At 44.6% G+C, this 24,541-nt stretch overlaps 3 protein-coding genes across 4 annotated transcripts; all 3 read right to left on the bottom strand.

Moving 5' to 3' along the window:
- Positions 1-2,001: 2,001 nt before the first annotated feature.
- On the bottom strand, positions 2,002-10,315 carry dok2 (docking protein 2). The gene is made up of 7 exons (XM_086123718.1): positions 10,107-10,315; positions 7,244-7,372; positions 6,978-7,148; positions 5,721-5,832; positions 3,747-3,916; positions 3,396-3,629; positions 2,002-3,297 (listed from the first exon to the last, which is right to left on the bottom strand). Exons 1-7 carry the CDS (start codon positions 10,164-10,166, stop codon positions 2,761-2,763), a joined length of 1,413 nt encoding a protein of 470 aa, XP_085979844.1. The 5' UTR covers positions 10,167-10,315; the 3' UTR covers positions 2,002-2,760.
- Positions 10,316-10,438: 123 nt separating this feature from the next.
- On the bottom strand, positions 10,439-13,558 carry LOC147197879 (kazal-type serine protease inhibitor domain-containing protein 1-like). Its single transcript, XM_086123719.1, has 4 exons — positions 12,382-13,558; positions 12,056-12,228; positions 11,659-11,806; positions 10,439-10,745 (listed from the first exon to the last, which is right to left on the bottom strand). The coding sequence occupies exons 1-4, from the start codon at positions 12,875-12,877 to the stop codon at positions 10,660-10,662; spliced, it is 903 nt and encodes a 300-aa protein (XP_085979845.1). The 5' UTR covers positions 12,878-13,558; the 3' UTR covers positions 10,439-10,659.
- A 127-nt stretch (positions 13,559-13,685) lies between these two features.
- snapc4 (small nuclear RNA activating complex, polypeptide 4) lies at positions 13,686-23,489 on the bottom strand. Of its 2 annotated transcripts, XM_086123716.1 has the most exons (22): positions 23,219-23,489; positions 21,620-21,730; positions 21,450-21,490; positions 20,486-20,582; positions 20,383-20,414; positions 20,177-20,293; positions 19,900-20,040; positions 19,732-19,816; positions 19,579-19,660; positions 19,383-19,490; positions 18,959-19,031; positions 18,712-18,876; positions 18,489-18,639; positions 18,310-18,416; positions 18,124-18,218; positions 17,878-17,972; positions 17,667-17,767; positions 16,449-17,564; positions 16,031-16,366; positions 15,399-15,876; positions 15,118-15,323; positions 13,686-14,618 (listed from the first exon to the last, which is right to left on the bottom strand). In XM_086123716.1, exons 2-22 carry the CDS (start codon positions 21,726-21,728, stop codon positions 14,508-14,510), a joined length of 3,846 nt encoding a protein of 1,281 aa, XP_085979842.1. In that variant the 5' UTR covers positions 21,729-21,730; positions 23,219-23,489; the 3' UTR covers positions 13,686-14,507. The 2 variants fall into 2 exon arrangements, with proteins under 2 accessions (XP_085979842.1, XP_085979843.1); XM_086123717.1 differs by lacking the exon at positions 23,219-23,489 and having other exon boundaries at positions 21,639-21,699.
- Positions 23,490-24,541: the final 1,052 nt, after the last annotated feature.

Below are 24,541 nucleotides of genomic sequence, written 5' to 3'. Positions count from 1 at the left end.
TGGTCACGGTTCTGTTTTAGCTTCAGTTGCTAGTTTGTTACTTTGGACTATGGTTGTTTTTGGATTTTGTTTTTTCTGTGTTTTATCAATACACTTCTTCAAATACACCCTGCTCCTCCCTCCTGCTTGCTTTTTGGGGTCCACCACCACCTTGCAGCGTGACAATAACATTACATATGCTATTGTATATGCTATACCTTGCAATGATCTTCCACTTCACATCTCTGTATTTTGTCTCCTTTCCAGGGAAAACTACATTTCCACACGGTCAGACAGTAATCCGAGACGTCACACTAGTCTACTCGAAAAACTTATTTGGAAGCTCACAAACACATTACTCTGAATGGCACTCAGGATTTTTTAATGTTCACAATTTGCATTGCAATGCAAGATGATGGTAATTTCGGATGTAATTTTAAATCTCTTTGCTGTTCCTTAACTTCACACGATCTGTCAGATAAGACCAAACGTACCTAAATTTCAACTTTTTTTTCTTTTTTAATGATCAGTAAATTGAGGTTAGTGTTTGTTTACGGTTGAATACATCATTACGGTGGTTGATTGGGGAGTTATTAGGAACACTTGTTGTTTTAACTTGGACTTGTTTGTTGGTGTAATGCTTGCGTCATGGCATCTGTTTGTTTCACACCTTTGATTGCAGCCATGTCATTAGAAAGCACTAAATGTAGCAGGTGTGAAACCTGTGTGCTCGAGGGGGTACATACTGTACGTGTGTGTGTGTGTGTGTGCATCATATTCACACCAAAACATAACGACACAAAATAAATACAAATGCCTATTGTGTAATAAAGTTTGTGATGTAACCTTCACACATCAGTACCCCATACAACAACTTCAACAACAAACAACAAATGTACATACACACGTACACTTACACTCTTATTGCGTCATCTTCGAATCATTCCTTTTTGTTGTATGCTTCCCAAAGCAATAATGTCATCATAATGGGTATTTTTAAAAAATGTCTGTCTGTCTATTTATCCGTCCATCCATCCACCCACCCTTACTTCTTTCTCTATGTACCAATTGACAGGAGCCACCTACTCACCATCCGTCCCTGACCTATTCATCCATCCATTTATCCTCCGAACACGACAGTATTTTGAGATGGCACTGCACATATCAATATGGGTGCTCATTCGCGCCAAAGCTCCCTTTCCAAACAAAGTTACAAAAGGCCTGATTATCAGATGTCAACTTTTTCGACCTGTAAACCCATCAAGCACAGCCGGATGCCCCCTCATTAACATTCATTGATAGTGGATGACTGAGGCATCAGAAACAATCAACACAAAATATAAAAAATAAAGTTTGGTGGGTGAGTGCTTCGGGAGTATGGTTCACCGAGCTCCCTGATACGGGCTGTTCGTTCCCTGGACCACCGATGTCAGAGTTTGGTCCGCATTGCCGGCAGTAAGTCAGATTTGTTTCCAGTGAGGGTTGGACTCCGCCAAGGCTGCCCTTTGTCACGATTCTGTTCACAATCTTAATGGACAGAATTTCTAGAGGGTCCGTTTTGGTGCTCTCAGTATTGCATCTCTCTCCAAATCGAGGATGATGTCCTGTCCCAAGTTTGGAGTTTAACTATCTTGGGGTCTTGTTCACGAGTGAGGTTAGGATGGAGCGCAATATCGACAGGCGAATTGTGTGTGTGTGTGTGTGTGTGTGTGTACATAAAATCTCTGATGGAAATGCCACATTTATTTATATATATACTGTATATATATATATATGTATACATATACAGTATATATACATTATATATATATATATATATATGTGTGTGCGTGTGTGTGTATGCTTGCACGTGCGCGATCGGGTCGTTCGTTCGCTTCAAAAGTCGATCTTTGGCCAAAAAAGTGTGTGTGTGCGTGTGTGCACGTGCATGCGCGAGAAAGGGTATGATGTGGCTCTTTGCAGTAACTCAGTAAAAAAATTGGCTCTTCGTCTCTGACTGCTTTAGAATGAAACACCCTTAAATTGTATCGCACCGTATTTATTGAGACACACTTGTTTTTCATTGGAGAGATGCATAGTGTTTATTTATTTGTTCCTTGGTTCCCAAGGTACACACACGCGCAGGAGCAGAAGCAGCCCATTAGCTGTTAAAATAAAGGATGAGATCATAATCTGTTAGTGGTTAAATCCTGAAGTGACAACAAGGGAAAGTTTAAAAAAAAAATCCTTTCAGCCAGTCCAGGTCATGTCTTTCAAAAGCTGTCATGAAGACAGAGGTTGGTGACGAGAACAGCCAATTTCAAGAAAAACAAGAGATGGATTGTTTTTACGTTGAGCACACGGGCACCCCAACATGTCCCAAATGCACGGAAAAAGTTGCAGTGCTCAAGAACACAAATGTCATAACTCAACTCGACAAGTTGAGAAGTATGCATCGTACCAGGGAGATCTTAGCAATCTTGTTCCCATTCTGAAGAACGGTAATGCCCTGAAATGTTCTGAATCAAGACTGAGAACATTGAATACTTGACGCCTTTTTTGTGGACTACTCGATGTTGCCAAGACACACCCAGACTTTATCTCCAACGACCCCACACAAGTTGATTTTGAGACCCGTGGTGTAGAGTAATATTTTTCTTTTTTTAAAACACACTTTTTTGGGGGGTATGAAACAGCTTAATGGTATTGCTATAATTTCAACAGCAGATGATTTGCGCTACGAGCGACTCAACTTGTAAATCAAGGTTGCTGCTGTACAGTGAATGACCCCTCACGGTGCGGTCAGAAGATCTTGTCATCACTGTTGTCCCAGTGACATCCCGCCATTACGTTGTTGTACAACTTGTGGGCTTCTTCCGGCATTTCCTGTACTATGGCATGATGATCCCCGCGTCCCCGTTTGGGGGTGGAGTAGAGGTGGCTGCGAGGGTCGGCTGGGGCGGCCATGACCTTCCAGGCATCTCCTTTCAGCTCTTCGGGGATGTCGTATTCAGAGGGTGGGGCTCGCGGGGGGCGCGAGCCTTTAACTTGCGGCTCGTCGTAAATGTGATCTGCTCTCCTGTAGAGCGGCGCCGTGGCGTGGCCCTCTGGGCCCTCGTCGCAAAGGCATGTCGGGTTCAGCATCACCTCCGAGTATTCCCGCTCACTGGGCGGCGCCGTGCAAGGTGGCGTGCATGGTGCGGGAAAGGACACCTGTGAGTACGTGGGGTCCATGGACGGCTGATCGGGGCTGTAGGGGCAGCAATTTACAGAGACCATCCCACGGCTGTCATCCAACGTCAACCCGCTGACCCCTACCTGTGTCTGCGCCAAGGCCACCTGACACACCAATCAGCAGCAAATCTCAACATCAACATCATCATGTCACGTGATGATGTCATAATGTTGTGACATCAGATTATGACACACGTACTGACCTGAGCAGCCGAGGATGGCCAGTCATGAGTATGTGGCGTGGGCGGTAAGGGCGGCAGGTTGGCCTTCCGGGAGCGGTCCCGCCTCATGGGCATGCCTCCTGATGTTTGACGGGCACGCTGAATGCTAATGGCTGCTTCAACTGCTTGGAACAGGGACTGACCTTCTTTGGTGTCAAACTCAAAATTGCCTTCACCAGATGCGCTACGACGACCTGCCTCCACGGAGAAACAGCTCTGAAACACACACACACAATTTATTGATGCATCCTTTGTGTGTGTGTGTGTGCGTGCGTGCGTGTTTCAGAGATGTTTCTATTGTGCGCGTGTGTGTGTGTATGTGTGTGCGCACACCTTGTCCCGCCCAAAGCGGCGAAGGAATCTGTATGGCCAGGACATCAGTGTAACACCTTGACTGTCCAGCAGGTGGAGTGCGTCCACGCTCGCTCTGAGAACGCCATCTCCCTTTAAACTGCAACGTTCAGATGACGCAGTACGACGCACATGCACCCGGAAGTCACGCCCTAAACACACACACACACACACACACACACACACGCACACGCATACAAAGACACACTTCGTGTTAATGAGCCAATGACTTTCAGTTAGATGTTGACTTCCTGTCTGAAAACATCACACAGGAAATGAGCAAGTCAGAGTAAATCCTCAGACAGTTATTGGCAACCACAGATGTCTAAAAAAAGAAACCTGCGGCTGCTTCAAATTCTTATTTTTGCATGGGACGTTTCCTATCCTACCTATGCAAACGACGACCTGCAAGTTCTGGGACTATAGATTAGATTGGATTGGATTGGATACAACTTTATTGTCAAATGTGCTGTTTGACAGCACAGATGAAATTTCTTCCTTCTCAACATAAAACAAGAAACAAGAGGAGCCGCTGCGGGTGTCCACGCCGCCATCAAAAGAAAAGTTAACAAAAAAATAGATGCACTCTGATTCTACAAATGTTTTGGAAAGGTGCCTTGGTGGAAACCTTTATGCCACCTTTAGCATAGATGACCCCTGACCACCCTTCATGAAATGATATTACCCACAGTTCTGTACCGCAGCAACATTTAAAGCAACAGGACACCGACATAGTTGACAGACTACACGAAGATACTCAAGTTTCATCCTCAAATTTACATTTCATAAAACAGTCATTTAAAAAAAAATGGAATAAACCTTTTTTTCCTGTCACAAATGAATATACAACGAAGAAATAAACGTTCAAAGCAGAAGGAAAGGTGTGATTCCACAGAAATACAGGCGTAAACACTTTCCCATAATTTATTAAAGAATGGGCCATTCCAAAATCAATGAAAAACATCATCAGTGATGCTTTCGCTCCTTTCACAAAAACAATTTGTATCTGTAAACGTTTCATTTGCGACGCTCGTGAAGATAAGTGGCTAAAGAAATGGATAGTTGGATGGAAATTAAGCTGCCATTGTGCACGTCTTCTCGTGGCACTCACATATTCACCTGCATCCTGTTGTTCCAACCACAAACACTCAAATGAAGGCAAAGCCCATCCGGGAACTTTTTTTTTTTAAATCAGCAAATTATTCCTATTTGCACATCGCCAATAGGAGACTGTTGCTGTGAAATGTAAAACTAACATCAGTAAACCATGCTTCATGATAGTGAGATAATATTCTCTGAGTGGTCGATGCGGCCAAGTGACATTCGCTCTTTGCGAGTATCTCATTCCTCCATTCGGGGATACTGGCGTGAAACATGCAAAGATAACAGTGTTTTCAATGAAAACCAAACGGAAGCGGTCAGTAAGAGTGGCAAAGGAAGATGGCTACCCTCTTTGCGTCAGCTGCAAAAGGCCACTGTGAGTCTATTTCATTTTAGACGTCCGTGCGAGCAACACGGTGCAGCTCGTGGTCAGCACATATGCCTCGCAGCCGCATTCTTTGAGTTTCTGGCACAGAATCTTTGGATGAGGTGTTTGCCGGGTTTGCACTCCGCTTTCCAACCATTTCCACACATCATGCGTGTACTCCTAAATGTACAGTGCGTGGATGTATGGTGTATGTTTAGGTTAGTTAGAGTATACGTCTGTGTCTTTTCTGTACGCAAACTATGTTTGTTATGTTCCTTATGTTTGTGAAATGTTTCTTCGCTGTGTACGTAGTTAACTCTGTGATGCTTGTTTGAAGATTTGTTTAATCAACTCCACATTTGCCTTCAACCACAACAAAAGTTGGCTTTACTGTCTGGAGAACTAATTTCCTGTTGCATGCTTTGAGGTTCAATGTAGCTGTCCCTCTCTCTCTCTCTCTCTCTCTCTGTCACGCACGCACGGAGTACCTGGGTTAGTGGTGGAGCTGTACAAAGCGTTGTCCTCCATCCCTTCTTGGTCTTTTCCTTTATCTTGTTTTTGTTGTTGTTCTCTGCTTTTGCTAGACTCCTCCCAGCTCACCTGCACGCAGCCAATCACAATCACAATCAGAATACTAATGCCAATAATAATAATAATAATGTGTATACATACAATATATACAGTATATGACTCAAATTACACCAATTCATGGACTGTCATTTATAAAGTGCTTTTCTACCTTTAGTCCTCAAAGAACTTCACACTGTTTGCTCATTGACCTACTGAGGACGCAGCAGGGCCAACTGGGGTTCAGTATCTTGCTCAAGGACACTTGAACAAAATTGCAATGGCTGGGGATTGGACTCCCAACCTCTGGGTTGGAGACAACCACTCTACCACTGAGCCATGCTGAGCTAAACAACTGAATGCCGATCAATCCCAAGCGGATGCCTCTTAATATTCATGCCCCTATAAAAATTCCAGCTATGTGGGGTGGTGCGGATGTGGATGCCTTCCTGTAACCATAACCCCTCCCCATCAGCCCTACCCTTTACACACGCCTGCCAAGGAGTTATTAGGTTTTTTGGGAGAAAATACTTCTTTCACACAGTACCATGTAGTTTTGAATAGTCTTTTCTCCTTAATGAATACAATCCATCCATCCATCCATTTTCTGATCCGCTTATCCTCACAAGGGTCGCGGGCGTGCTGGAGCCTATCCCAGCTGTCTTCGGGCAGCAGGCGGGGGACACCCTGAACCGATTGCCAGCCAATCGCAGGGCACACAGGGACGAACAACCATCCACGCTCACACTCACACCTAGGGACAATTTAGCGTGTTCAATCAGCCTGCCGTGCATGTTTTTGGAATGTGGGAGGAAATCGGAATACCCGGAGAAAATCCACGCAGGCACGGGGAGAACATGCAAACGCCACACAGGAAGGCCGGGGCCGGAATCGAACGCTGGACCTCTGCACTGTGAGGTACTAATCCGTCAACCCCCGTGCCGCCATGAATAAAATCAATGTAAACAATTGCATTTCATATTGACTTGGTTTATCTTTGCTTGATGGTCTTAAGGTAGGGAAATTGCAAAAATGAATCTTAAAAGAGAGCAAATAGTTTTTCACAGCACTATAGGTGACTCCGAGGTGAAAATGTGTATTATTTGAATAATCGTGGCAGCCCTCATTTCAACGGGAACTTTATCCTGGCAAATGTGAAATTATGGTTGTGTGCGTACGGGAAAGGCGAGCTGGCACAGCGTTGTGGCCCATTCGTTGACGTGGTCAGCGCGAGCCGCCAGCACCACAACCTTGTCGACAGTCTCCAGTAAGAAGGGGGCAGAATCAGCCGGACACGCCTCCACGTGGACGTTGGTACTCACACGAACCAGGTCGGACAGACGGATCACCTGAGGGCAGGACAATGGACACTGTGATTGCATTATGAATGATGAGTGACGCTTCACTGTGATTACGAGACAGACAGACTGTTTGTTGGACAGACCTTAGTGTGTTTGCGTCCGCTCCTTTGCTTCTTCTCACCACTGCCGCCGTCTTTGATTTCCCACAATTCCAGACGGGAGATGGAAGAAGAACTTTCCCGGAACAGCACGCACCACATGCTCTTCCATTTCTGCGCAAACACACACACACACGCTTCTTTGTGATGCAAACAGTAACTCAAGTGCACTCTCCAGCATTGCATCGCTTTCTCGCTTCCATGATGTTTGTTTGGCTGCTGGGTTTTTGTTTATTGTTTCCAGATGACAGACGCAAAATTAATTTGTGTGTCTTTCAAGTTTCCTGAAGAGCTTCATTCTTAACTTTGTTGGCACCCTTAGTGTTTGTTGAACAAGTACAGCCCCTGGCAAAAAAAATTAAGAGATCACCAGCCTCAGAGGATGTGCATTCGGTGGTTTCATTTTGTAGAAAAAAAACAGCTCATAGAGATGACACAAAATAATTTAAAATGGCAACTTTCTGACTTTTAACCCTTTCATGCACCCTGTGTCCTGACAACATGATAAGCTGTCCACTGTAGTAACTGCTGTGAACAAAATGTGGTAGTCACTAACAGCGACTTTAGACCAAACAGAGCAAAAAATATGGAATCACTAAATTCTGAGGGGGAAAAAATGTGGACTCACTTTGTAAATTCACATTGCCAAAACCAAACACCTGCATCACATTAGATCTGCTCGTGAGTTAAACAGGAATGATCACACCTTTTAGAGCTGTTGCACCAAGTGTACTAACATGAATCATGGCCCCCAACATGAGAGATATCAGTTGAAACAAATGAGAGGATTATCAAACTTCTTAAAGAAAATAGCTAAATCATCAGCAATGTTCCAAAAGATGTTTGTTCAGTCAGCCATGTCTAAATTCTGGAGCAATAACAAACCCCATGGCAAGGTTGTTAAAAGCAAGACTATTGGTATACAAAGGAAGACATCAAAGTGTCAAGACAGGAAACCTAAAGAATGTCTTAAAAACAGAAAATGCACAGGAAAACAAATGAGCAAAAAAATGAGTGACATCCGTCACCAAATTGTAAGAAACTGCTCAAAGAAAATGAGATTACATACAGAAGGGCTCAACAAAATCCAACACTAAAATCTAGACGGAGATAAAAACAAGGTTACAATGGGCTCTGGAAAAACGTGTCAAGTCTTTGTTAAGGTAGGCAGTGATTTATTTTTCACAAATTCTTGTATCTGCTTTATTTTTCCGTTTCGTTCATGTTAGGGTCCGTTATGAGTGTTGCTCATCATGGCATGCATATGTACCTGCGTGTGTGTGTGTGCGTGTGTGTGTGTGTGTGAATGGGTTGACTGCGGGATGCTCATTGCTTGTCAAGTAGATCTTTGGTCAAAAAAAAGTTGGGCACCCCTGCTGTACAGAGATGAGGCACGGAGACTGTTGACGTTGGTCTACAGTCCCTTAGCCGATCAGGATGCAGAACACGATGCAAAAAAAATTAAATCTACGTTGAAAAAAATAATCTGTGAAACAGCGGATCTGTGAAAGGTGAACAGCATTACCACAAAGGTTTTCCTTATAGTGTAATGAACAATATTAGTTAATAGCTAAACCAGAGGTGTCAAACATACGGCCTGGGGGCCGGAACCGGCCCACAAGGATGTTTGTTCAGGCCCGCAGGATAATTTAAAAGTGAAAAAATGCATAAAAGACACGGAATGAATATTTTTAATAAAGTGCAATTCATGGAATATCCGCTAGGGGCACACACTGTTTTGATCAGAGAAGAAGACAACAGCAGCCACAGCCATTTAAGAGGCAAGCAGATATGCAGTCAAGAAGATAGGCATAACTTAATTCAAAGTCATGGTGAGTGAGAAAGGCCTTGATCTGCCAGAGTTGAAAAACGATGGACTTAACAACCGCACACTATTAGCCATGCAATTTCAAATCACTGTCCAACTTGAAAGCGAAGCTTGTTTGTCGGTTTGGAGATTGTTACCTTCACAAACTGTGCAAAGGGGCCCCAAGTCAACGTGGAAGGCAGCAGTGTCATACAACCACAACACCAAAACACTTGACTTGCATTTCATTAGATTTAAGAAGTTCAAGGCCATCCAGTTCATGTTCTATAGACATTAAAAGCAGTCGGAAAGAGAAGATATTTTTCTTAAGTGGCATTTTAATTTGACTGCCAAAAGGATAGTTAAAGAATGTAAACACTGTACCGTGTTTTCTCAAGATGCAACCCATTGGGACCGAACATTAGTAAAGCTTCCATACATGGTAGTTGTGTTTGCCAGACATCATCTAGATTAGGCACGAACCAATGCCCAAATCCAAGACCAAAAAAAGCAGCAACCAGACTGCGTATTCAAAAGGAAGACAGGATTTGATCCGGAAATAAAAATCCAGTTTCAGTTTCAACGTTTTGACTAAGTGATGAGTGTTTGAACGAGAGACAAAATCCAAATTATAAACACTCAATCATCACCCTTCAAAAATCACAATTGGGAGTAGATTTCGTACTCAGCCTTAGCACTGAATGAGCAAGTGACTGGTCACCCATCAGCATCAGAGCACACGGAGACAGAAAGACACCTTCCCGTTCCCAATCACACCAGTGAACAAATGATTGGTCTTCAATTAAGCTAACATGCTAAGAAATGGAAGAAAACTACCAATCACGAAAGCCACAGTTGGGATTCAAACCTGGAATCTCAGACCAAGGAAGGAGAAGCGCTAACCTCAAGGTTATCGTGATGTAAACATTTTGCTGTAAATGATTGTGAATAATGGATTGAATGTTCAAAAACATGGTTCCGCTTTGATGGGTGTTTTGGTTGTTTCCATGTTAGCAATAGCTTTGAGTTAGCACGTGTTACCTTTCCAAACCTGTGGTGCTGCAAGTAAACGTTTCCTTCTTTCTTTACGTCCTCATCCATCCTCACACGTCGCACTCGTCCTCGTCTTAATCCACTTAAACTAGGTTTTGTGTGTCTTTTGTGTGTGTTGCGTGTTTTTTTTTGTGCTGAAGTTTGTGGCTTCAACTTCCTGTTCTTGTGTCTTCAATGTCACTTCTTCTCTTGCGTTATCATCTTGACGTCTATGCGGAGACTTCCTGTCATACACCTCTTAAAACACATGCAAACCGGACGTTGTACACAAGCTGAACTACTTGTTTCTGTTTAAAGCAACAGGACGCTGCTGTTATGACTTCAGTCTGTAACAATTGCTTTATTTAGATTTTGTTTCGTTATGTTTTGTGTTGCTGTTCGCCTCTTCACAAGCGATCAATTACGTTGTCGTTCAGAATACAGATCAGCATCCCATTTAACCTCATCTATATTTGTATTTCTACAATATATCTTTCCCAATGTAAACTATAAGAGCTTTTAAAAAATGCATGGTGATCCAGAGGAAGATAGGTCATCATCATCAATAGAGGTCATGGTCGTAGTCCAGAGCGTCGCTCAGCTGTTTCATGACGGACACGTGATTGGCCAAGTAGGATGACAGCTCCTCTGAAGCACAATCACATGATCAAAGAGAGAATGTGTCATTGTGCGACCAATCACAGAGCTTTACACTGGGCGACCTATCAGAAGAAAGCATTGAGTCAAGCGGTAAATGTTTAATCATGTGCCAAATCAAAAGTGAGCGTAGGAATGAAGCGACCACTTCGAAGAAAGTGTGTCATCAAGTGCAATTCGAAAAAATGTGTTATCATCCGACCAATCAAGAGAGGGCGTGTCAATCAAGCTACCAATCTGAATAAATCAAAACATGCGACCATCAGACAGCATTTTCAGAAAAGAGAATCTAATAAGGATTCAAAGTATCGAATCAATGAAATGACAACCAGAAAAAGGGCATTAAGTGAGCATGGAGTCAAGTGTGCAATCAGAGGAGAGCGGTGAATAGAGCAACCAATAAGAAGTGAGCAGCTAATTGGCATCCACCCAGGAGAGCATGTCATTAGGGCACCAAGAGGGCGTTTTATCAAGCGATGCATCAGATGGCAACAGCTTATCGAGCAAACAATCAGATGAGAGCATTGAGTCATGCTCCCAATCAGAAGTGAGCATCTAATCAAGTGACCAATCATAAATGTTCAGTTAATCGCACGGCCAGTCAGAGGTGAGCAATTATTTAAATATCCAAACAGAAGAGAGCATTTAATTATACATGCCCAATCAAAACAAAACATGTCACATGACGAATCAGAGCACATTTCCTTAGGCAACCAATTATTATAGCAGCTGATTAAATGACCATTCAGAAAAATGAGTCACGTGACTAACCAGAATGTATTTTGAATCAGGCATTCCATTCGGAAGAGAGCGAAATCATGTGAGCAATCAGAAGTGTGAGTTATCAAGGGAGCATTCAGAAGAGAGAACTGAATGATGCGACTGTTTATCAGAGACACCTCACCTGCTGGCAGGACCCCGAGTGCAGCCGAGGCGGAGGAAGAGCCGAGGCTGTTACGGGCAATGCAGTGATAGGTTCCCGAGTCCTGAGGCTGCGCCCCTTCAATCTGCAGCCAACTGGAGAGCTCAAACTGCAGAGGACCGCCGCGACTCTGGAGACGCAAATGATGGGAGACTAGCCCAAATTTGTTTTCTCGTTTTCATACCAAATGTAACGCGAAACTAAGATTTCTTCCAAGCTTTATGCTATACTAAGCTAACTTTTCAGTCATTTTTCTGGTCTTAATGCAAACCTAGGCTCATGTTTCCATCATTTTTCAGATTCTCATGATACACTTGGCTAGCGCTTGACTGTTTGGTTTTGCTTAGTTCAGTTTTGTGGGGTCATGCACACACGTCACCTGCACAGAGATGTGTGGGTCGTCTCCGGGCAGGATGACATCGTCATGGTCGTCTCCTTCGTCCTTGCGCCATTCTACTGCCGCCATTGGGAAGGCGAATACCTCGCACAGGAAAACAAGATGGCTACCGCTCCCGTTCACTTGACTTTTAGGGCCCACTTTGATCACCGGAACTGAGGCGAGAGAGAAGGTTAAGGGTTTGTAGAATGTGAGGGTTGTGTGTGTGTGTGAGACGTGTGTTAATTTGTTGTTCTGAGTGTGTATGTTTGCCTTTGAGGGAGTCTGTGTGACAATGTGTATTTGTGGGTGTGCACAGTCCTACATACCAGTCTTGCAGGGGCCCCTCCCCCTGGTGTGCAGTTTGGGGTCCGAGAATGCGACTACTTTGAAGTGGCACATGTTTGCGTATGTCACTCCGTCACTGCCGCACACCGCCTCGCGCTCCTCGCAAACGCACACTTGTTCCTCTTCATCCTCATCCTCTTCTTCCTCCTCGTGGCCCCGTCCCCATCCAGCGGGTCGTGGGTCCGCTTGGCATCGAAGTCCGGCCCCGCAGAGTCCAAAGCGGACGTTGGTGCGTCCCGGGTCGCAGGCTTGCCCCTCCAGATTGGCGCATTCCAAGCAGCAGCCGCAGCGGTCCTTGACCACGCCAGCGCGGCAGCCGCGCGTCGCCGGGCACAGGTCGGCTTGGCACGGGCCGCAGCCCGCCGGAGGGGCCGCCGCGGCGGTGGGCGTCGGCCCTGACGGCTGGTTGTCAAGAGACCGGCACGGACGCGGGTTCGGACAGAGAACCAGGAGCAAAATCACAACCGGTAGAAACATAACCGTGATGCTGCGCGAACACTGCCGTACAAAAAGTGCTCTCTGGGGCCGTTGAGACGCAAAATGTCAGAAGAAAAAACAGTAAAGTTTTTGTTTTTCTTTAGTTGAAAACAGCTGAGCCGCTCGCGCTGCTTCCAAATGCACGTGTGTCAAACGACACCGTAATTAACTCAGACACTTCCTGTTTGTTCCTTTAGATGAAAAGCTCAACCGGAAGTGTGTTTTCGGTTCTTGTGCACGGTATTTGACTGTGATGTTTTAAAAAAGACAAATAATGCAAAGAGAACAATACAAAACCAACAAAGAAGAAAAGTGAAACTTTTGTTGTAGCTTGTGTCCCCTTCTTTGTCTTCGCGTTTGTGTGTCACCCCCCCCCCCACCACATGCATATCCACAACAGCTGCTCCTCTCATCAAATCTGCAGACCACCTGGATGAACTAAAAGGTCTGAAGGAAAGTAGCCATTCCAGGAGAGCTCCAGCAATACTGAAGTAACAAAGAGACACTTTTCCACTTTCTTTCTTCTTCTTTCTCCAAAGGGTAAAAAAAAAAAAATGCAGCAGTGTGGTGCGAGCTCATCGTTTTCCTAACCTCAACCTATTTCAGAGTTACTGTGTCTGCAAATAGCACAAATGTTAGGTTCGTGTTGGTTTGTGTGTTGGTGGCACACCGCCGGCAACCTAACTCCGCCCACACATCACATGACACAATTTTAAAAAAGTATTTTTCTCCTTTACATTTTACACGATCAGGATTTTGGGGACTGATCACAATGATTGATCAGCAAGTTAAAAAAATCAATCACAAGTTGGCGCAAACCTTATTTAATGCAGATACTTGTGCACTGTTTATGGAGTATCAACAAAAATGCAATTTGAAGATGAAATCTTTACTCTTTAAAAGGGAGCAGAACTTGATTTTTAGTCATTTACATAACTTATAAACTGTAACATTGCGGACAGTGCAACAGAAAGACACATTCTAAAATGTGCGTGGGCGGTGGGGAGGATGTACTCAAACATCGAGACTTTTGACACTTCAGTCATTTAGGCACTTTAGTTGTAATACTGTACCAAAAAGAAGAGCAGCTTCAGTATTGATTAGCACAAGGAGCAAAATATAAGACAGGGGGTCAAACTAGTTTTGGTTTCATTCAGAGGGCCGTAATGACTCTGAACCCAAATAAATATGTGATTGCCTTATATGTAAGCAAAATGATGGAAACCTGTTTTTAAAATCACAGGCCATTAAAACTGTTTGTTTAAACATTATTACAATTATACATTTATCAGTGGCAGCCACAATATATTTGTGGCAGCCCGGCACAGATAAACCAATATGTGGGACACAAAACACTTGCTGTAATGTCTCAATTTGCGGATCAGATGAATTATGTCATTGATCGGATGCCGATCACAAAAATTAACAAAATATCCAATCTGATAGAGCCAATCAGATGATGGAAAGACTGCTTTAAGCTGATATCTAACTTTGTTTAAAAAAAAAGTTATGAATAAACAAATCAACTCCAATGAACAAATTGCAAAAAGACTCAAATGTGCGTAACTAACCTTTGTTATGTGTTCTAGCGCGCATGTAAACAAACACTCAATTAAATTCAAAAAGGTATTCAAAGCTTGTTGCTGACAGTGTCTCTGGGGTGTGGCAGGGTGGGGCCAACGGCACTGATTCCTGAGAAGTGATTGGCTGGAGCTCCTGAGCCATCCCATGCAATCTTTCCCTGTCTCACACACACACACACACACACACACACACACACACACACACACACACACACACACACACACACACACACACACACACACACACACACACACACACACACAGGTTACAATCATACCCCTGTTGCAGTCACACATACACAGGTTACAGTCACACACAAACACGCACACACAGACACGCACATGCACTCACAGTATGCAATCTCATACACACACAAACATATCGTCGCCACATAGCATACTTGCCGAAGTCATTTTTCAATCTTTTTGGCACACAAGAAAAAAAAATTAGAACATACTTTGGTATTTTTTATTGGGTCTTTTTCTTTTCACATACTTGTTCACCCATCTAGTTGAAGTATTTGTTATAATACAAAAAAATTAAAACATTTATGCTCTGTGGCCGACGATATGCAGGTTGCAATCTCATACACACACACACATACAAATACACAAGAAGCGTGTCACTTTCGTGTTTGAAAATGTGTTCCCACTTACAAGAATGTTGCTCTGTTGTGTCTTTCCTTTCGTCTTCACTTTCTTGTCATCACAGGGTGAAGTGGGTGAAGATGTCGCCGGGGCACCAGGCCGTACGGTGGCCAGAAGGGCAGGGAGGGCAAAAACGGACAGGAATCGAGCCTTCAAGAGCAGGTATGCCGGATTTGAGCCCAAATGATCCTTCACCAAAGCACGCAGCGAACTTTCTACACCAAAATCAGGGAAATCACAATCAGTATCACTGTGCGCGCGGGCGCACGGAAGCGTGTGTGCGCACGCACCTGTTTGTTCAGAGGTGGCGTCAGGGGGCATGGCCTGCGTCTGGGTATAGCACTTGAGAAGTTGAGCGGCGGTGCCAGCAAGCTGAGTTCTGTTGGCAAAGATTGCAGCAAGTGCGCTGAGGCTGCTGCTGCACGGTGGCAAGTAGGGAAGAGAAATGCCAAGGTGGGGTACGGCCACGCCTCCCGAGCCGCTCAACCAGTCACTGACCACTGCCGGTGACCCCGGGAAAACAAGAGAGGGGTCAATGTTCAGACCAGCCCTCTCCAAAGGCATGGGGGAGGGACCACTGGCGGAGGGAAGGGGTCTGATGGCCGCATTTAACACAAAATTGGGAGATTGCGGGAGCTGGACACTCCCATTGGGATGAGCAAACAAAGACAGCATGTGTATGCTGGGAGGCGGAGTCACCAGTTTGGCTCCACCCTCTTTGGGTTTGGATTTACGCCAACTTCGTCTCTTCCTTTCAGTGGCTGACGCCTGCTGACAAACACATCAATCACAGATGCAATAGCGCCCTTGTCTCTTAGTGTAGTGTTGAAATTTAAGTGTGTGTGTGTGTGTGTTGTTTACAAGATGTCTGCAAGATCTGTGAGAGGGGAAAAAAAGAGCTGGAAATAAGTGAAAATCTGACCTGCAATTGGAGGGCTTTGTGACTCAACTTTCTGACTCGTTTCCCTCCAGTGCCGAGCGTTTCGCCGCCGGGATCATCATCCCGCACACGCTTCTTCCCCGTGAGGGATGGCTTGGGGATGGGAAGGGTGTAGGCATGGTCATTAGTGACCGTGGAGGTGGATGGGCCCAAGGCGGGTGTCACCGATGAACGAGGAGGGGGTGGAGCTAGAGGGGGCAGGTGGGTGGGGCCCACAGGCAGGGGCGGGGACACAAAGCACACAGGAAGAGATGGCGCGGTCAGCAGGCAGATGGGACCAGGTGTGCGGGGGAGGAGGGTTGGAAGGCGTTGTGATGTCTGGAGGGACACAGGAGCATGTTAATCACCACGTTAGTCAAAAGATGTCAATCAATGTATATTGAAGAGAAAAAAAGTTAACCTGTGATGGGAGCTTGACTGGAGGTGGAGCACGAGGTGGCACGGTCAACGAAGGGGGCATAGTCAGGAGGCAGACTAAAGGGGCGGATTGTGGGAGGAGGTGAACCTGTTGCAATGCCCTCACCGGCTGCGTGTCTGAGGTGCGGGCTCGGGTGGAGTGCAACATGGCCGCCACAGTCTTTGGGTTCTTGAAGCCCTGGGGCTTGCACTGGCGCTTCTGCGTGGACACCTGGCGAGGCATCCGGACAGGTTTCTTTGGTGGCGACCGAGGGGGTGGCAGAGGGCTGTCCCGCCGGGGCGGACAGCGAAGCCTCCGCAGGGGTGACGTTCGCTTCTTTTGACTCCGCCTGAGGATGACGTCCTTGCAGCCTGAAAAGTCCACCATCATGGCGTGGAGGAGGAGCCTGAAGACGGGGGTGGAGCTCAACGCCGTCTTGTGCCCGAGGGCATCAGCCAGCGTGGGTGCGGTTAGGCTGGGCATGAGCACATTACCCACCCAGGGTAACACAGCTGCCTGTAGCATGTAATTCATCTCCGTGTCGGTCACGTGGCCCTTCTTCGGGCGATGTTGGAGGTTGTTGTACTTGTTAGCCTGATGACACAGGTGTGAATGCAGCTCCTTCTGTGACACCATCAGCATGGCGCCATTCGCGTGGCGCTCCTCCCAGCTCAGCTCCCGTGGCGGTGGTCCCACCACAACCGACCGGCCAAATCTGGCCACTACTGTGGACCGGACAGACCCTGGTCCTGACAGGTGGCAGTTAGGCGCCGGATCCAGCGTCACCAGCCGGTCTGTCGGGAAACTGAACTCTTGACTTTCTTCCTGTGGGATCCATTCGTGCGTGGGTGGGACCAGATAATACTCTTTCTCCTCCATACTCTCCTGATCCTCTTCATCACTCTTCCCCTCCACTGACTCTTCTTCATCTTCTTGCTTCTCGTCATCAGTGTCCATATACGTAATCTGGTCCTCATCCTTGTCTTCCTGGCTGCTTTCCTCCTCCTCCTCCTCTTCTTCTCTGACTTTCTGCAGACGCTTCCTGATGCCTGAGCTCATCTTGGTTTTCACCGTCTTAATGGTTTTGCTGTCTTGGGAGATCTTTGGTCTTGTTTTAATCTGTTTTAGAAAAAAAAAACACACATGCCCACATACAATAATATAAAAAGACAGATCCATTGTGTGTTATGCTAACACTGAATGCCAACATCTGTCATGTACCTTTGTAGGCTTTTTTGCTTGTCGCATCATTTTTTTCCACTCTCGAAGACATTGAGCGTCATTACGGTTTGGAATTTCCGCCGCGATCTTTGCCCAGCGACCTGCCGACCGACCAACCACGTGGCAAACACTCATCAGCACACACAAAATGTCTACATGTTAGCGGCACTGGCTAATATGCTAATCAAGGTGAGAGTGATGGGACACCGACCAGCGCCATGTTTGTCTAGTAGCTGGACGAGGAGTTGGTGCTCATGGTCGTCAAAAGGTCCTTTCTTGAGTCCTTCCTTCAGACAGTCCAAATATCTGTAAGACATATGACAAACGCAGCATCAGTCCCATCAGTCCCGTTTGTCCTGTCAATCACATCAGTCACTTCAATATAGTCAGTGAAATTGGTCTGGTCAGTCCATTGGGTCGCGTCAGTCTTGTCTATCCCGATCCTGTTCCTCCTCACCGGTCCCTGCAGGCACCGTCCGTGCGTCCTGGAACCTCCAAGCGGATTTTCCACCACATCTTCTCGCCATGGCGTGCAACTGCTTTAAGCAGCAGCTACGGAGAGGAGCAAGTGAGGGGGCATATGATTAAGACAAGTGGACTAGTTATAGACTTCAGAACCAGTTGATCTCACTCTTCAGCGTACCTGATCCTCCTCTTTGGACCAGGATCCTTTCTTCAGCTGGGGGTCCAGAACTGAAGTCCATCTGTATATCAGCTGAGGCGTGTCTCGACCCTCCATGAAGTAACTGACTGAGTAAGGGAAACAAGAAGAGGTGTGGTCAGGGGCGGGTCTATGCTGCATGGCACCACGGGTGTTCTTACTCTGCGTGTACGGTATGAAGTTCCCGATCCGCATCTTGTCAACCAACTGTGAGAGCTTCTGGTCCTCGGCGGGGGTCCAGGTACCACGCTTTAGAGAGGATGAGATGAACCTCTGGAATGTCTGCAGGCACATGAAGGCAGTGCGGCCCGTCTGATAAAACAACAAAAGTGCGTTAGCACACGACCTCACCATGATCCATCTGCTGTTTTCGGGGCACCCTACCCCCAACTCCCGAGCGATGAGGTCCCAGTTGGTCTCCTTGTGTCTGCTGCTGACCTCCTTGAGCCGTTGAACCTCGTCGGTGCTCCAGCGGTTCTTGTTGACGGCGGGATGCAGGAAGTTCTGCCAGAAGAGACGAAGATCGTCCGCCTCGCGAAGGCCTTCAAACTGACCCAGACGGTGTTAGCCACATGTTAATAAGTCCAGAGGATGAGCACTCATAGACGATCTTTGATGGGGGCTCACGAACATCGATCTTGGCGATCTTGTGCCAGTCATGGTCCTCGTACTGATCCCCAAATAGCTCCTCGTCCTTTTTCACTCTGGCCAATCACAGCACACCAGTGTATGAAGCTCCCCGCAGAAGAACACTCAAACAGGATGCTAATAAGTAATGACATTCCTCATATAAACAAGGACAGAAGAACCTCAGTTTTCATATGATTGGGTTTTGGACCACTTCCTTTGCCAAAATTGGTCATTTTTCATACAAAAAACACAAATCGGCCGCTAATATTTATTTTTGTTAATATTGTTTTTGTGTCTGCAAGGGATCAATACATCATTTCCTATGAGAAATAATGCTTGGGTATGATTCGGTTTTACTTGACTTTCTTGAATAGATTCATCCCAAAAACCGAGGCCCCACTGCAAACACATATGCGAAGTCGTACTTGATGGATTCAATGTTTTTCTCCAGACTTTCGATGTGGACTTTGAGCTGCCGCTTTTCATCTTCTGATTTGCCCGATGAGGATAACTTCTGACTCAAGTAGTCCACTCTGACAAACATCGAGAAGAAAAAGATGAGGTTGAAACACTGGAATGAAAAGGAGAAGAAGGAGAAAGAGAGGAAGAGAGAAGGTGAACCTGGACAGCTTGGGCTGGATGAGTCTCTTCAAACTGTCTCTGGACACGGAGTCAATCAGCAACGTCTTCTGCCAACTCTCCCCTGAACACACAAACAAAGGACGATCCAGAAGATGCAAAAAGTGTGCGTTGATGGTGGACCGGTGTCCTCACATCGTTTGACTTTCATCTTGCTGCTGCTGAGGCAACCCTTCATCTTCATCATTCTCTCTTTTGTGTCCGAATTGGCAGGAGGACCCTTTGGCCGGACAGAGCGGCGTTGTGATCAGTGGAAAGGTCACATGACTGAAAGGTCAAGTGATGATGAGGTGAAGACCTCACCAGGCCGGTGACTTTGTCTTTGAAGTACGGCTTCAAGAAGTGACCCAGGAATAAGGGGCCCTGCTTGGGGTACGACGAGGAGGCGGGCTCTTCTTTGGATGCTTCTCCGAATGGCCCAGACAGCTGAGACAGTACCTCCTTCTACACACGCACACACCCGGACTTGTATCTCGACGGCTGTGTTCGTGTGCATTTCTCTCTCTCTATCTATCACGTGTGTGATTACATGCGGGTGTGGATGTGTCCGAGTGTGCGTGTCTGTTTGTGACTTAGTGACCTGTTGTCGCTGGTTGTGTGACAACAGAGTTTCCAGCTGCTTGAGCTTCTCTTCAAGGATCTGCTGGTACACAAAGTTCATCTGAAGACACGAGTCCACGTTGATGGACAGACCCAGCTGATGTCAACACACATACACACAGGTGTTACCGAGTTAGCATGTTGTTGAGTAGTCACATGTTAAAAAACGTTTCACGGTCCACCGACCTCACTTTCACTGCTGCTGCTGTCATCATCATCTAAAAAACACACACGGTGACGACAGTGAGTTGCGCAAGCTCACCTGACAGGACATGGAAGCAGTGGGTACCTGACGCAATGGTGGAGCTGTGTGGTCCCAGAACGTTCTCTAGATTCTGGATCTCCTTCTCGATCTTTTGCCTCTCAGCCAGCAAACCTGCAGTTGACTGAATGGACGCACACGAATGCACACACGCCATCTACTTTTTAATCAGAGTAGCTTGTATTTTAGGACTTATATGAAGATATTCACTGCAGCGGCGATTTGAGAGAAAACCAAAGCTTAAAAAAACAAAAATAACAATGTCAATTGTTCAATTAATTGTCGTCACTTTTGATCAGAGTCTTGACACGTTGACTAATCTTTGCAACCGTATTCTGTACTCATTCTGAAAACAAGCTCATGTTTCTGCTCCGTTGGAGTTTTCTGACTGATTCGTTTATGCAGTTCAATGTTGCAAATGACCCAACTTATGAGTTCTTCAAGATACAAGCCGCTATTTGGTAATTTAAATTTTTATTTTTTATTTTTTTTGCTTTAGCTTGCAAGCGCAGACATGAGATACGAGCCGTGCACGGTGGTGGCTGTGGACTCAATTCATATTACAACAAGCAGAAGTTTGACATATTGAATTGACAAACAATGGGCAAAAAAAAGACTTTCAGGCTTTTTATTGCCCCCTCCGAGTTGAAGTTTCCTCTTAAGCAAAATATAAAACAAAGACAATTACATCTTGTGTAATTAAAGCAAACATATAGCATAGGCTAGAGTGTGCTAGCTTAACTAATGCTAACACATAATGGGAAACTTAGATTTCAACAATGACTGTGCAGCAACATGCGTCTGTACACAGCTGGATCAGCTAGTCTAGCCAAGGATGGCCTTGTCTATTCTTGTGTAAAATTTGGTGAGTTTTCAGGAACGGTGTAACCAACATGAAAACCATAGATGATGTTGATGATAAGTTTCACCATGTGCAAAAATTGGGGTGCATGTATGCATGTATGTGTGCGTGTACACTTGTGCGTCTTACCTGTTCCGCCTCCTGGTCCGTGTCCACACTGGATTCGTCATCTAATCGAGAGACAAGCCGTTAACATCACATGAAGTCAGACATACACACTTCCTGTTTGTCATTTAGCTCATCTCCAATGGGAAGAAACACACAAAGCCAATCAAAAGTGTCAAAAGTGAAAAGATAACCTGTGTCATCGCTGCTCACTTGTTGTAGTTCACTGTTGCTGACACACAAACGTCTTTCTAAAAGTTCCACTTGCTGCTGGATCCTCTCTCTCTGCTCGCACAATGACATGACTATGCACACACACAGGCACACACACACATGCACGCGCGCACACACACACACACACACACACACACAAAAAACATCTTATTAGCATAAAATAATACAGATACTACAGATCCTGTACACAACATGTTACTACACAATAAGCGTGTAACCTTACATCCATTTAATCGATGTATCGGTGTGTCTGACTCGTGATCTAGCGACATCAACACAAGCGCACATCAACACATCGCTTTTATAAGTCATTGATTGGTTGAATCAATATACTGTACCGTAATTAAACTGATTTTATACTCAAAATTCCCAAAGGCCTTTCATTTTAAATCAAGTGTGAATGTTATTTTTAATCAATTTAGATTCATTTTTCGCTCGTACACATCATCTCTGGTTGACCATGGAGATTATGTCATACGCAACATAAAGAATAGATAATAATAGATCAACGTAGATCATCCCCACCAAGCATTCTGCAGAAGCGCAGACCAGGCATGTGCGGCCCGAACCCTGACCCTTGATGAACTACGAGTGACATAAACTCACATGAATGATGATGTTTAATGTTCTTATTATGGCAAAAGTTCACAATTAAATGGTGCAATGCGAGAAGTATAATGAAGACGTCAAAGCTGCTCTGTGGCTGATCTCAAATCAAAAGTACTGAAACACAAACACGTTTTTTTTTCTTTACAATAATGGTTGACAGTTCGTTGAAATTGTATGAAAAGTTACTATTAAAATGGACATGGGCATAGTCAAAGCCATTAATAGTGTTGCAAAATTGATTATAGAATATACTTTTCTATACTTAAGATTATATATTATTATATAATTAAGATTATATGATTGCCTTTTACGACTGAGCCAGTAGAGGGCAATATGACTCTACTTTGGTTCATGGTGAGTGACGAGTTCGGCCCTATAAAAAGGGATACGCCTTTTTTATTCTCTCTCTTCTCTCCACCTGTTCAATAAAACTCGCTGATACATGGCTGAAGGAAACACCTCACTCATCGTGTCATTCTTGGATGTTAGGCAGAAGGATGTCAATCTGCACGCGCTGCGAAACGACTCTGCTAACACTTCTGCCAGACTTGAAAGAAACAGGTCTACCTAGTTTGCCAGGTGCCGTGTGATGCAGTACCGTTACAAGTACAAACACACACCACAAACGCGCGCGCTCAGACGCCCTCTCTCTCTCACACACACACATGCGCGCGCGCACACAAGATCAAAGCGATGTGGGAAAGTGGTAGCGTTACAGAAATCAGGACGAATATGTGAAATATATAATATGAGCAGCATGGACTACACGCGCACAGACACACACAATAGTTCATTACAGTATACAAAAACACTTAATTTTCCTACGATATTATCGAGAGACACACAAGAGTTCATTACAGTATACAAAAACACTTACATTTCCCACAGTATTGTCTATTTACACTGCAAGAGAGTACACGATTATTGTATTGCCTTTGTCTATGACGTACCTTCATGTGCAGTGCAGTGCAGTTTGTACTAATTTTGACGTCGTTCAATCAACGTTGTGCGGGTTTAAACATATTTCCCAGCAGGCTTTGCGTCAAAACAACACAAACGACCCCACAACATGGCGACTCGGCACCGCGTCAAAATCACCGCGCCCCGAGAACTTCTACGATGTCAAACAATTTCCAAAAATGTACAAGATCCGACAAACGTCATACAGAGCAAAAACAACAGTGATTTCCTTCGCTTCTCTTCGAATGACTTCCTTATTCATCACCTCCGGTAGTAAACCGTTTAGTTCCGGGTGTGGTTCTTCGGTGTTTATTTATTATTATTATTATTATTATTATTAATTTAGGATGCATTTGAGCAAATCTTACGATTCTATGATTATACAAAAATAATAAAAATGAAGATATTATTTTCATGGAGAAAAACCTGTCACTAGAAGAAACGTGGGAGGAAAAATATGACATGACCTCATGAAGGCGGACCATGCATGTTCTGGAAGCGCTTATCTTCATTTATGTTGTGGTTTAAAGTAGGACCAAATGTGTGAATGTGAGCTGGAATGCTTGTTTGTCTATGTTCCTAGACATTAATTGGGGACCAGTTCATTATTTGGAAAGAAAAGATGTGAATGAATACTTTGGAATGTCTTAAACTTCTGCATATATTGGTCATAAAATGTGGTATGATCAACTAAAAATCACAAATTCACGATTGTAAACTAACAGAATCTGATCAAAATAATACCACATATGTTTTAATTTTTTTTATGGGAATGAACATGTAAACACTGACTTGGTGGAAAAAGTAAGTGAACCCTTCAAATTAAGATGCTGTGGCATAATCTCGAGAGCTATTCACACCAGACATTACAAAACTCTTGTTAACTCTCCAAGTTGTGTAAACTTGTAATATTACAGTTTTTGCTTAATTTAGAGTCTTAAGTTAAGCAAAAACTAGAAAATTACCGCAAATTTGTAAATTTTACACCAATTTTAGGAAGGATGTTAGAACATCATTATATGGATTCAATGTCCACAAGAATAAATACGAATAATTGAACAAAAATAATTGGCCTTTTTTTCTTTTACTGATTTTTGACTATTTTAAAAGAGGTGATATCAGCCGGACAAATAGGTCAGTGCCTAATAATACCAATATTAATAAATTAATTAGAACAAATTTCTCATTTCATAAGTGTTTGTCAAACTGGTAGTCCTTCGCATGTACAGTATCAGTTCCCAAGAAGTAACTCACAGCTTCAAAAAGGTTCGTGACTCCTACACTATAAAAATATGAAATGGATTTTTTTTTTG

Source organism: Hippocampus guttulatus, chromosome 11 (assembly GCF_054856545.1).
Source record: "Hippocampus guttulatus isolate MCC_2025c chromosome 11, RoL_Hgut_1.0, whole genome shotgun sequence".
NCBI classification, from domain to species: Eukaryota; Metazoa; Chordata; class Actinopteri; order Syngnathiformes; family Syngnathidae; genus Hippocampus; species Hippocampus guttulatus.
This window is presented reverse-complemented; position numbering and strand designations above follow the sequence as displayed.